This window comes from Atractosteus spatula, chromosome 2, assembly GCF_055471065.1.
Source record: "Atractosteus spatula isolate fAtrSpa1 chromosome 2, fAtrSpa1.hap1, whole genome shotgun sequence".
NCBI classification, from domain to species: domain Eukaryota; kingdom Metazoa; phylum Chordata; class Actinopteri; order Semionotiformes; family Lepisosteidae; genus Atractosteus; species Atractosteus spatula.
In genome coordinates this window covers 69,325,871-69,340,367 of record NC_142707.1, presented here as the reverse complement: position 1 = coordinate 69,340,367, position 14,497 = coordinate 69,325,871, and the positions used below count along the sequence as shown (strand labels likewise).

At 41.0% G+C, this 14,497-nt stretch overlaps 1 protein-coding gene across 1 annotated transcript; it reads right to left on the bottom strand.

Moving 5' to 3' along the window:
- Positions 1 to 1,122: 1,122 nt before the first annotated feature.
- On the bottom strand, positions 1,123 to 14,497 carry slc35a1 (solute carrier family 35 member A1). The gene is made up of 8 exons (XM_088931321.1): positions 14,293 to 14,497; positions 13,553 to 13,730; positions 12,111 to 12,270; positions 9,437 to 9,589; positions 8,656 to 8,722; positions 6,839 to 7,015; positions 4,857 to 4,991; positions 1,123 to 4,511 (listed from the first exon to the last, which is right to left on the bottom strand). The coding sequence occupies exons 1-8, from the start codon at positions 14,300 to 14,302 to the stop codon at positions 4,378 to 4,380; spliced, it is 1,014 nt and encodes a 337-aa protein (XP_088787447.1). The 5' UTR covers positions 14,303 to 14,497; the 3' UTR covers positions 1,123 to 4,377.

Here is a 14,497-nt window from a genome sequence, read left to right as displayed (position 1 = left end):
GAAACTTGAATCATGTCTCCCTTGGTTTTCTCTGCTAAAGACTAAAAAGGTTCAGTTCTTTCAGTCGGTCGGTATGGGACATTCCCTTTAGCCCCTGGTCTTGCTTGTTTGATAAGACAAAGAGCTATACAAGCATTGCCTCTTGCATGTTCCCATTAACTGTGCAAGAAATCTGTCAGCAGCCCAGTCTCCACTGCTATCAGCTGTACTCAAGTTTATGAAGGGAAAGTCAAAGTCTTCCACAAACTCTACTTCATGTTTTGCACATGAATTGTTAATTTTATTATATAGAGTACAGTGCTGAATTATAGTTTGTGGTCTATAGCATACTCCTAACACTATACTTTTGGTATTTTTTGACCAGTTTCACTTTTATACATTCTTGCTTCTCCTATGTTTAGTTCCTGCACTTGAATACTCTTTTAAAGCTATATAGTGCTATATCTCCCCCTCTTCTCTCCTGTCTCCAGAACAGTGTGCACTAAAGTTGTTTTTCATCTTCTTTATTTCATGTTAGCCATGTTTCTGTGATTCCAGGTACAGCTTAGTTGCCTGCTAGTATAGATCAATAGGTGTCATGTGAAAACCGCAAATAGCTTTTGATCACTTCCAGAGATCTGATAAAATGAATATGACCCATCAAGGCTGGGTTTGCTGCATCCAGGAAGGTGCTTCAAGTACAGTGAAATCAGAACCTTAAATGTGAACAAGAGCACTTGTTTTAGGTTTTTTGTACTGTAAATTGGGGATACTTGTTTTCAGTTATGCAAGTAAAGAGGGGTATTCTAAAAACACCGCACCCACCCTCTCAATATGAAAATTTACAGTTAGTTGCAACAGAAGTCTCGACAGGGGGTGCTGTACCCACTACAAAGCCGAAAAACAAGACTCCTGCCAAACATGAAACCAAGCAAGACCACCAGATTCCCATCACACCAGCTCCCCTTTGGTCCACTTCCAGGGTTAATTAGACATGAGATATCCAGCTCTGCAAAGCCTTGTGGAAACTACTCCATGGATTCCTGAAACTCCAGCCCACCATCCCAAGTACGTTTTTGTTAAAAAACTAAACACTGCCCCCCAGGCTTTAAGCTCACGGTCGTTCTCTCTTGTGACTTTTCCTTTTGGGCCAGACTATTCAGAAGCACGTGTTGGTTGTGGTCACATTTGTGTTTGTGAAGCTGGTCATTGTTTCTGAGGTCCCATGCTTAGCTTTGAAAATGAAAATTAGGCAAAATTCCAGTGAACAAACTTAAGATTTTAAGTTTAACAATTCTGTTCTAATGAATTTAAAACCATAATTAAAATATTTTGCAGCCAACCTAGTGTTTCTCAACCCTGGTCTTCTGTGAGTTACAGGCTAATCAATTTAAATTTTAAATTTGATTGACTGAACAGATTTAGAAATTTGTTTAAGTGCTAAATGCTGTAAATGTTATCAACCCTTTACCACTTTCTAAGTTTGAAAAAAACTCCACTCATTTGGGAAATTTAGAAGAACAGTAACCAATCTGTCCTCTGCAGAAGGGAAAAAAGGAAACGCTCATTGTGGGACTGTGACATGTCTTGATATTACCAGCCATATCTGTATATCATAATTATTATTATGGCTTACACTTATATAGCACTTTTCTGGACACTCCACTCAAAGCACCTTACAGGTAATGGGGACTCCCCTCCACCACCACCAGTGTGCAGCATCCAGCAGCAAAGATATAAAGATAGAAATAAAGTAGCAAAAGCTTAACACGCTGAGGAAAGTGTAACATTACGTATGCAGAGGACATTAGGAAGACTATACTTGAAGAACAAACCAGGACAGTGCAGAAGTCATAAGCCTAAAAAAAAACAAGCAGATGGATTAAGTGACATTAATTAGGCTCAATTATCACCAGAGTTGGGAACCACTGGCTTAAAGATAAAGGAGTAGCAATTTAGTACTTAACAGTGAATGTCACATTTCTCTATTTGTATGAAATGGCCACTTGAGCCTATTTGGGCAAAAGCAAGCTCTTTGGCAGAGTATATCGAGTGGAGAACTCTTAGAAAAAGATACATGACTGGTCCACTTATAGCCATATATCGGTGGTAAAAGGTTTTACTGAAAAACAAAAATGACTGAAACTTGTCTTAACATTTAAGAACCGGTTAAAATCGGAAGTGGAAACTGGAAACGGAAACAGTGACTTCCAGAAAAGGATGCTGTGCTGGCAGCCATGCTGAGAGTCCAAAACGTTTCCTCCTCTCAGTAAGGACAAGAGTGCTATTGTATCCGGTGTGCTGGCCGACTTATTTATCAGGAACCCCCAGTGAAACAAGACAGCTGGCCTGAGATTTTGTTTAGCAATAGTGCAAACGTCAGGCCAGGTCGTCACTCTAACTAACTTATCTGGAGAAAATATAGAGTTATTCAGTGCCATTAAAGTGAATGCTACTGCATTTGGTGACAGGAAATCATAATTACAGTTGCAGTTCAGAAGAGCAGTGATTTGGGAAACACTGAGAAGCTTATCAACTGATAACTGAACGGCGATGTTTCAAAATATTTCCATTACACATAAAAATATGTGCCAGGTTGTATGTTATAGTTTAACGATTGCTGCTCCCTGCTCAACATAAAAATCCTCCAGTGACAATTGCTGCATTAAGTTTAGAATATCAATTCATTTTTAAATCAAAAGACACTATTTTGTCTCCAATTATTTAAAACTGGTTTTCTTGTTTAACCTGCCTTAAGTCTGGCAACAAACGGCGTACATTTAAAACAGTGACAATTGTACAATTATTAACCTGCACACTTCCCCCCTGCTCAGAGTCTTTCAAAATCCCAGACGTTATACTGCGATAGTTTGACCAGAAATCTTGGCGTATTCAATTACGCTTCAGTGTCTGGATAATCCAGTCTGTGTTCAGAGCTGAACAGCAAACTTCATGTCTGGGATATCAATCCTGTTTGATTCCCGGCGACAGACTGCATTTCATGATTCATGCTCAAAAGGTAATATATTATTTTAACAAAACACCTATTATTCTTGGTCTGTTGAAGGTTTTTTTTTTAAAAAGCCATTACAAAGGCTTATCAGTCTTCTTTTGCTTAATAATACAAGAACATCCACTGGATCAGAGCACCCAAGTGTTCAGTTACTGGACAGACACCACTGTAGTTCCACAGGGATCTGAAACCAGAATTAAATACATCGCTCTTTTCTGGATCGCACATAAAGTTGCTAAGCAAAGTGTTGGCCCCCTATATCTAAAACAAACAACAAAAATCCTGCTTCTTTTCAAGTCGATGACTCTCTGAATCTTTAAGATGCTCTATTTACAGTGTTATCTGGGGCAGGGGTCCCGGATTCTGCTCCTAGACAGCCCGTGCCTCCTCCGAGTATCCCCGTCTCTTCGAATGTGACGGCAGCCCAGAGGACAAAGACTTGACTCGTAACACCGCAGGCGTCACACAATTTCAACAAAGGCGTGCACACGATGTAAATGTGTGAGGGTTTCCTGCTGCACAGACGCATTAGAAGTCTGTGCATCTGTCCAGCCGAAATGTACTTTTTGCAAATGTTTTGGAACAGATGAGGTATTAGCAGCCACAAAAGTCACATATTGTTCCATACAGATTAATATCCTTTTTGTCTACATGGCTGATTTTCTCTCGCTACAAAATGATGCCCGACGAGCAATATTCTTACTCTAGAGATTCAGGTGTGGTTGCTTACTGGTGGAAGCCGGAATTTTGTTTGTCATTTCCAGAGATTTGGTCTTCAAAATATAACACTATAATGCTGAATGGTATCATATATGGTATTGAATGTGTTGCTTAAATCTCTCTTTGCTAACCTCTAGGGTCACTGAGAATACATCGTGAACCATCCAGGGAGCTACCAAAGTGATGTCAATCCAGAGACGTCACTGCTATCTGCCCACAGAGGCTGGGCGCTTGGCAAACTGCCTTAGGTGACTCAGGAACTGCCCGAATTTGGCAGCTGTTCGCGATATTGATATGCTTTTCCGGTTAAGGCTTTAAATGTTTCCTTGTAATGTGAAGAATACTCAGCCCTTTCTAATACACCAGCTGAAAAAGAGTTTAAATAAGGAGTGGCGTTGAAAAAACGCGTCGTTCATCTCTCAATGATAAAAAACGATGGCAACTATAAAAAAACAGGTTTCAAAGCACAAAAAAAGGGAACCGTACTCCTCCGCTCCTCGACGACACCAAAAATAATTTACCGCGAGGATAAAAAAAAGTGGCCGTTCCTTCCTTGCTTGTTTTGCTATGTAAGGAACCGTCAGTCCGGCGAGCAGCAGGGTGAAGACTTGGCTCCTCCCTCGCGGAGCTCCGTCACTTGTCCTTCGCCACACTGCCGGCTGCGCTCACACCTCAATCAGCTTGGCTTTCGCCTCCCGGTCCACCTCGTCCCTCACAAGCTTCGTCGTGTCTTGCTTCGGCAAGCCGTACAAGTATATGGAAATACACACCAACAAAGTCCCGGTCGCAAAGGTAGCAGCTGAAACAAGAGGAAGGGAGAAGGCGTGAAAACGTATTGCCCAATTTTAACATGACATTTTGGGGGAGAAAAAAGAGGATTTGACGTATAGTGGGCAAAGCCTGTTCAAGTGCAAGTAAAAAAAAAATGGCAAAGACTGAGAATCCTCCTCAAACAACCACATCAACAGCCAACAAGAACACCAACCTCAAATTTTAAAACACAAAACGTGCATTAATTATGCCCGGTTATCTATGTGCAGCAAGTTACTGCGTTGAAGAACATGCTGCATGCAGACAACCAGGCCAAACGACACACCAGTACACAAAATATTCAGTAGAAAAAGACAGCAGTCGCTTTACTCACTGATCTGTAAACCAAACAGGGTCACTGAAGCGATGGTGGAGAGAATGATGGCAGCAGCCGCAGAGAAGCCCTTCATTATATTGTCGGTGTATTTCACCACTATCGAGGTGTACAGGCCGCCCACACTGGACAGAACTGCAACAAAGGACCCGTTTGTCAGCATCTCTTAAAACTACACACTCGATTTACAACAATAAAAGACTTTAAAAAGTAATCAGCTTTGTCATTCCCAGGTACGCAAAATCCAAATATAACTGTCCTGCGCTGGAAAACCTTCGCTGGCTGCCAGCCTCTCACAGGACAGACTTTAACATTCTCTGGTTGGCTGACCAGGCGCGACACGGTCCGTGTCCTGTGTACTTTCAGGAACTGCTATCCCCACACGGCCCACACTGGCAGTAGGCTCTGGGACTGCGCATCGTACGGTTAGGGGCCCGAGCGTTTTCACTGGCAGCCCCGCGTCTCTGGAATCCTCGAAACGTACATCTTTTCAATAGTCTTCCAATTCGGAATCTATTTCTTTCTTTCAATGACACATTTAACATGTAATTGCACATGGTATTTTCAAGATAAGATAGATATGATTTTATTGTCCCCTGAGGGAGTTTTTTTATGGACACCCAGCACTCCTGTACATTTAAATAGAATACAAACAAAAAAAAACATTGCGCATCACTCTATTGCACATGTACAGTATAACACATAACAACATGTAACATTTATAACACATCACAAAACATATTGCACTCAAGGGGGTTGTAAGAACCCACTTGAAGTTGTTTTGTGCTCCCAAAACTTCTTCTAAATGTATAACTTACGTTAAGTGAGAACGCTCCGGTTTGAAAAGTTCTACATACTGCAAGAATAAAATTGACTAGAAAAGTGCCCATCTTTCCTTGCAATGACACTAAGTAGACATAAAAAGAACTTAAGAGCAGACAAGGTGATGATTAGGTTTACTGCACATGAGGACAGAAAGTCCATTTAGGTTTCTAACAATAAGATCCCGCCTAATCCATCGCTGAACACCAGATAAAATCACATAATATTTTTAATACACTCCTGGTAACCATGTTCTGGTTAATCCTTTTCCCAGTGAAATAAATCACAAAGGAAGATGTGAAGATTTTAACACAATGCTGCTAAACGTTTGCGTTTAAGGTGAGTGGTGAGTGGGTTCCTGGCTCAAATCTGGCCTGAGGAGTCCTGTGTGTAATTCGCATGGTCTCCCCACATCGGTGTGGGTTTTTGCCAGATATTCTGTCTCTGACTGCTGCTGCGCCCAGGAGTCAGGCCAAGGACAAGGGTGTTGTCGTCTGCCTCGTGCCCTGTGCTTCTGGGATAGGCTAGTTTGCTGGCTTCCTGATAACGAAGGGATGTGTTGTTGCATCAGGCTGATGCTCAAACGGGTAGAAAGCTGTTAATTAATATAACATGTCATCCCATGGGGCATCAGCCCAACAAGCTGGAATTAATAGGCTAAGCAACACTGCGTGGGCAAACCACCTTATTTTAAAGGCACTAGAACTTCTGATCCCTTGACCGAATCAATTTAAAAGCTTTAAAAACTGAAACTGTTGTAAAATTGATAGTAAAGATTATTCTATTGTTGTTGATCTGTTTTAGAATAACCTCCATGTCAGTATGTTTTTACAGTTAGATCGGTCACAGCTTATCATTGCTAAAAGCCTGAATCTCCTTGGTATTAAGAGAAAATCTGTAATAAAATGTGTTCACCTTCTATAAGTCAGAAGCCCAGACTGCAGCTTTAATTCCTAACACCGCCAATTCAAAAGAAGCAGGACCTCAGGGTTTAGCTTCTATAATAAAATGCTGTGAATAATAACAGTCATGTAAAATACTATAATGTAAAGAATTTGTAGCACAAAAATAATACTGATCTTTTTTTTTTTTTAATTTTCATCGTGGAACACATGCCAAAACAATAACCCGAATACCTGAGGTATTGGAAAGTAACTTACAAATGACAAGGCAGACCCATGGTGTGTAGCCAAAGAAGAAGCCCTTCTCCATCACTGCGGCTCCGTCTGTCCCAAAGACTCCTATCAGAGTGACCACAATTCCAGACAGGTACATCTGGATGTTTCTCACCCACAAGGAGGTGTCTGTGCTCTTGAGAACCTTTTCAAAGTAGACCCCTGGCAGAGAGAGAGGTATCAGGCTCTTTAGTCACAACAGCATGGAACTATTAACCATGGTATAGTCCTAAAAGACCAGAGGGCAATTATTTCAACAACACCAATAAACAAAACTGAAGCGAAAACTCATGTCAGCTACTTAAAGATTGAACAATACAAACCACAGACAGGGGTATTCAAAAATACAGACACACATTTTAGGAAGATCGCCTTGTCAGTGCAGGCTAATGCAAACCAGTCACGAGTGCTTTTCAAGAAATTAAAGGGCAATACCATGGAATTAACATAATACACATAACAGAAGTAACAAGGAGAAAAAATGACGTGGCTAAAAAAATATTTATAGGGCTCTTCATTTTTTGTTTTACTTTCCAAATTTACCCATGTCTCTATAAACAGTAATTAGCAATTCGCAGTCACTGAATAGTCATGAAAAGCATTTATTGAAAAGCATTTATTGCTCTCTGAACTAGGGGTGACTTTTTATTTTGTATTTTAAACATTCCATGCTATAAATATCTCCATTTTGTAGAAAGACTTTCATCTCAACGTTGTGTACGCCACCTGCCAATGTAAATAGACTCCACAAGAAAAAACCTACTCTAGGCGAGATCTGTGAAACCGCAAGACTTGATGAAACTTGAGTTAAACAGGCTCTGGAATTAGTCATCAACATCACCTGCAGCTCTGCTTCACGCACTTATGAGGCTGGAGACGCAAAGAGCTCGGTTTATTTAACAAGAACTTAAGTGCTTTAAACTGGGAAACGGAATGTGCTTATGGTTGAGTGTAAAGGGGTGTCATGTCATTGAAAATAAAACTTATTAATTATGAACTTAATTTCTGAAAATGAAGAGCCCCTCCTCCACAAAAGATCTTAATGAGCAAAAAACATGCAAAGGCACACTCAAAAATAAGAGCACTGGAGAACCACTCCAAATGCACACAAACCTGTTATCAAGGGCAGATACACACCATACAGCTCTGCTATAAACCAAATCCACACCTCGACAAGGGTCTAAAACTCAGTTCCTAAAGAACCCAGTGCCTCCTTGTTTAATTAAAAACTGTCCTCTCAATTACATGTTTGGTCTAATTAGTTATTTCTAACTTCTAACTACCAATCAGGCTAAATGAGACTAACGATGTCCTGTTGTTTGCCACCACTCTTCTCAGTTTTGATTACACATTTTTCTATGGGGAAGCTTTTATTGTTAGTGAAAATAAGGGTACAGGTACATAAGTGGCTTCTTTCAAGATGTGGCTGGATGAGACCCTTGAATCACTTAACTACTAACTACCAAATGGGCGATATGGGCTAAGTACGCTCCTTTTGGAAACATTCTTTTGTAAACGCATAACACCATCCTCTCTCATCTGTAATGTGAGCAAAACATTGCAGAAATCAATGAAGTTCTTCCTTTTAATTTCGATAACAACATCTCTGTGTAATTCCACTGGCTCTCCAAATAATAATTACAGGGACACACGTGCTTTTTAACGCTGACTCTAAAAGTGAATCTGTGTTTGATGGGTATTACAAAAAGCAGTTAAATGCTTAAACAGTGTTAGAACTAAAAATGTTCTTTGCCTGGTAACGTTGAAGAAATGGCCTTATTTAAACAAACATGCCCACGTACCTGCAAATCCGGAGCACAGAACAGCAATTGCAACAGCAACAAAACCCAGAAATGGGTTTTGCTCAATCTGTAAATGAAGAAATAAACCATCATGATACAGCACAGTAGAAATAACACAGACTTCTGGTCTTTCTGAAGTGATATGTATGTGGATGTCAGTCTGATGAATGCACAAATACTGTGTCAGCAAATACAGATGCGTGTTTTATTCAGAAGTAAAATACGCCTTTCATATTGATTTCCAACAAACACTACCTTCCATGTGGATAAGAAATACTTTTATTTCCTAGAAATACAGGCTCCCCATTAACAAGAAACAACTTCTAAAGAACTGACTCTTGGCAAATGCTGTAAACGAAATATGTCTCACATTCACAGAAACATAGTGCCATGTGTCAGTCATTCGTTCCTAAAGAAAGGATTTTTCCTAAGTCATCAGATCTAAATCCACAGTCCTGTGCCATGGAATTAACAAATTCATTCACTGCTACGTTATTTATAGTGGCGTTGACTGTGGTCACATCTCTGCTTCCATTATGGAAATGAAAAGATACACGTTTCTATCTAATATCTTTACTAAAGACAAAATCTCAAAGGTGATAAACACTTAAAAAAAAAGTTATGTTTCTCCATGTCCAGCTAAACGTGTGGTCTGTGATCTGTCAATGCATACGGAACATGTTTTGTGCGTCTTTACTCCCCGGCAGTCCCCTCAAAGCGAACAAACACACGTTTCTGAAAAGTCACAACAGCCACCAGGCAGGTCAACCCAACTCCGTACCTGAACTTTAGTTGCCACTGAGGGTTTCCACTGGACAAGGGTGACCCCGCCACACAGCATGAAGACGGAGAACCACTGCAGTTTACTCAGGGATCTCTGCAGCATCAGCACCGTGCACAGGGCAGTGCAGGGGATCTTCAGCTGGTAGGTCACCTTCACCGAGAAAAACAAGGAGTGAGGGCTAACGCCAAGGGCTACAAGTCCAGCCCTGCATGACAGGCACTGGCACATCACTACAGATACAACTGCTAACGTGCCACAGTACTACAATCTTACGCAGTCCCCACTCAGGGTACCAGCAAATGAAAGGCCTCCCCAGATGCTTAACAACTGCAAGCCTCCCACGAAAGGAGGGATGCAAAGATTTCAAGATTAAATCCGTACACATGTGCAGAGAGCCCACAGTCCCTTAGACAGATCATATATTGAGCATCAGAAGAAACGCATCACTTTGAAAATGTGTCTTAAAATGCACAGGCATAAGTAAAATAAACAGATTTGAGTTACTGATTAAATGTTTTGGGCGTCACGTGAACTAATCTTCCATTACCAACTGTGATACACTGCTGGTCACTATGCCTGTCACGTTAGTCTTGTGCACTAACAGGGGAAGTGATCAAGCCATCAGAAGCCCTTAGTTGAGCAGCCTCTATCCAGATCATTACTTGCCATGAGGCCCTTCCCTGATGGCCTGAAAGAAGGAGCCCAAGCTGTTGTATATTATGGCACCATTTTATAGTAACCGAAAGAATGCTGAGATTTGTAGTTGGAAATAAGTGTTTTCACAGTTATCTGATACAAAGGGGAAATTGCACATTGTGTTATCTGGAAGAGATTTATTTTCTTACAGAGTTCGCTGGGGAGGGAGGCTTAGAAAAAGTTACATGAAATTCAGAGCAAAAAGAAACTAGAAACTTGTTTCAGGTGTCATGTGGAACACAATGAGTCTAATACCAAAGACCACCTAATGAAAAGAACACAGATGACAGATCTGGAAATCCACTCTAATCCACATGACGTCCCTTAATTAAATGAAGATGACAAAACAAATCAATGGCAAATGAATACTTTTACACTTTTACACCAGGTGATATAAAGGTGACCTGTAGACAGACCAGATTGAACAAGACCAAGGTGGAATTTAGCCAGGGCATCAGGGCTGACATTCCTGTTTTTACAAATAATGCTTTTAGTTTGGAGTCTCCGATCTCAGTACTGACCACGCCCAGCCTTGTTAAGGGTCCGAGATCTGACGAGATCAGGCTAGATAGTGATCGTGTCCCCCTCTGGAACACCATATTCATTCACAATCAAAAGAGGGGGAATTTAACAATTAAAAAAAAACTTGAATGAATACCAATGCGCCTCTATAACTGAGACCAGGAGGCACATCTTTACGCAAAAGGTTGTAGCTGTGAAAGCCAGTGCCATTGCTCCTTTAGAGAGACAGGGTCTTTATTATCCCCGGGGGGGCAAGTTGTTTTACAGCAGCAGTGTTGGTGTACAGAAGGACATTAGAAAAACAAAGACAGGAACAACAATATACATGCATATTTGCATAGAGGGTCAAGTGTTAAGTAACGATATGGCTACAGGTATGAATGAGAACTTTAATCTGTTGGTTTTGGAGTTGGGGAGTCGGTATCTGCGTTCTGATGGGAGTAACTGGAAATTCTTAAACAAGGGGTGTGAAGGATTGTCGCAGATGGATTTTGCTTCACGCAGAACACGTGAATGATAAATGAAGGAGAGGGCTGGGAGATCAGCCCCAATGACCTTCTGACATCTTTTCACAAGGCTGTTCACAAGGCTTGTTCTTGCTTCTCAGATTCAGGTTGCCAAACCAGCAGATCGGGGTGTAAGGTTAACAATAACAATTTCTCAAATACGTCTGAGAAATGGGTGGATGTAACCCACAGGTGAATAGGTAACTGAAAATGAAAAGAGGCTGAATGACCTCTTCTCACCTGCAAAGTTAAGTTTTTATCTCTGGGTTTATAATAAATAATAATTGCTTACACTTATATAGACTAACATAGCGCTTTTCTGGACACTCCACTCAAAGCGTTTTACAGGTAATGGGGATCCCCTCCACCACCACCAGTGTGCAGCCCCACCTGGATGATGCGATGGCAGCCATAGTGCACCAGTACGCTCCCCACACACCAGCTCTCAGTGAGGAGGAGAGCAGAGTAATGAAGCCAGTTCAGAGATGGGGACTATTAGGAAGCCATGATTGGTAAGGGCCAATGGGAATTTTGGCCAGGATGCCGGGGTTACATTTGCCCACTTCCATCTAAAGTACTTTTTAAATCAAGACATACATACAGGTACAGCACGACCGCAGGGGCGTGACGCCTACAGTTTTCTGTTTAATGAAGATCTGTGTTATTGTCCTGTCTTGTAATCTGTACTGTAAGTACTGCTTAGTGATGTGCTAGACTTGTGCTGAACCAAAGACTACACTGTCTGTAAAAAATAAAAATAAAGCGAAGGTCACTAGAAAAGTGACGTGGTTTTTCATTGACCATCACTGAAAAATGATGAGATGGGCCACAAAAATAAAATGTAGCACCCTCTGCAAGAGCTCCCAAGACCACTGGAGGAAGAAATAAGAAAGCCCTTGATTTCTGTAAAATGGAATTTGTGCTAAAACATCAACTGACATACCCACCTGAAACACAGCGGCATCGAGATTACTTAGTGCTACGAAGGCCATATTGTTCTGAATAGCATAGACCATAGATGGAACACTGAGTTTTATCAGCTCTTTGGGACTCCCACAAATGTTTTCTGTGATCGATAACCTCAGCCTCCCAAAGCTCCCAGTTTCTCTGCAACGAGAAATGTCAATTGCAAAAACATGCTACAAAGAAAGCACAGAAAACAAACCCTGACAACAATGGTATGAATACAGCAGCAGAAAGTGTCATTTTTGTATAATGAGGGCTTTCAACGCACTGAGAGGGTCCACCTGTCATTTCTCAGGTCCTCGTGCTTCACTCTGATTTCAAGTTCAACTGAAATCGCTTTTCATCTCCAAGACACCACCAAAGTAAAGACCAGGTATGCTCGAAGAACAACAGTGAAACAGTGAAACTGCTCTCGTCAAGCAATGACTAACCTGTTCAGTTCTACAAAGGTGAGATGTGCAAACAATGAGACAGATACTGCTGTGTGTGTGCACCTGTGCTGCTTCCCTCTGAACAGGTATGTTTAGATACACTGAATCAGCCCAATCATGGCTTAATGATCAAAGACAGAAAACTGGCCCGACTTGAACTGAACCCTCACGTACGCAACAAGAGCGACCGCCTTGTGTTTACTCGCACTTTATACCTGGCTATGAATTGAGAAACATCATTCCAGTTGTCACGGAGGAGGTCTGAATGTGTTGCACAACACTGACATTTTTTCTGAAACCTGAAACCATACCTAAGGTATTCATCTTTTGAGCATCTGACCTTAAATGTCTCTACTCCCCAGTAGACAGTTATTAAGAAAATCTACAAGTTTTCAAAGTATAACGGTGCCTTTCAACCGAATTGACCGATTTGTCACCTTTGCTTGATTCAGGAAGATTGATATTAACTTGAATGCCAGGCACTTCTACATAGTTTTGGTCTTACGGTTTGGCCACGAGCCAACTCTTCAAAAAGGGCACATCTGGAATGTAAATTCTTTAGTCATGGATTACATCATTTTCATATGCAGCTTTGTAATTTGATTTTTTTTGTGATGTGTGCTTTCCATGCATGGTAAGGTACATTCAAGATGCTTGCTTAGAAAAGCTCTACTGTATAGAAAATAAAGTCTCTGATGAGTAAAAGCTTGTGGAGCGGTATTTGTCTTCGGCGGCTGCTTTGTCTGTGCTCACTTAGAACTAAAGAGAACTCCCAAATCCTCTCCTAGTCGGCCCCTTTGGTATTAAGCTGCTCCATATATGTTCGCTTTACCTGCGATATACTACATGTTCAGGCTGCGTAGAAACTTATCACAGTTGAGCCAAAGAGCCCACTTATCTTCCGACTCTGGTATTTCAAGTGGCAAGTAGGGCAGGCGGTAAGCCAGTTAAACCCACTCACTCATTAGTGAGAAAAACGTAACGGTACTTACTTTGCTAACATTCCCAGGCTCAAAATTAATTTAATAACTTCCGTACAGCAGACCGCGGTAGTGGAGAAATACAAATCCGACGATAACGTCCTGGTGTAGCGCAGCACCACGATATAGCTCGCCGCCACCAGCGTCATTACTGCCAGGCAATACATCTTGAAAAGAACAGTTACTTTTTCTGAAAGACAAAACAGCGGATTCAGCTATTCAAAACCTGCGTGTTACTTTGCCGCGGTGATGTCCGTTTTAACAAAGGCATTGCCAAGGTGAGCTTCATTTAAGTAAAAGCAAATTTACGTAGTTACTTGTTAAGTATTCCAACATTGTCAAAAACGCCCCATACTGTATAGCATCAATCACGTTTCCCCAGGTCTTCTATGTGCAGAACAACTCGGCAAAGAGGCGATATGAAATGAGTGAACTAACTAATAACGTTACTAAAACACTTCAAATAATGCCACTTTATGCATACACGGTACGCGTCACTAGTGATTAAAAAATTAATTTTAAAATCCTCCTTCCAAAAACAAAAAGATACTGAAACCATGAAGCCTATATGAACTTACGTGAAGTTAATTTGAAAAAATCTTGTAAAAATCTCTTTGAATCAATCAATTATTACCTTTAGAAGCTATAAACCAAAAAGCCTGTATCTTAGCAATACATTTTAACAAATAGCCAAACCTAAAAAAGGAGATCCGTTTTTCCCAAATGATGGAGCAAAAGTAATATTTACTTACCGTGAGCCATGATTATCGGTTGATATTGCTGTCCGTTATTGCAGCAAATAATATATTCTGAGAACAAATAACTACGCCGATATTACTCGCATGCTACACGGATCAATAAATCTACATACAGTGTTCGTACTACATTGCTTTCAGAATACAGTACAGTATACATTGCACGGCGGTCGTGGCTTTTCTTCTGTCGTGACGTCAAACT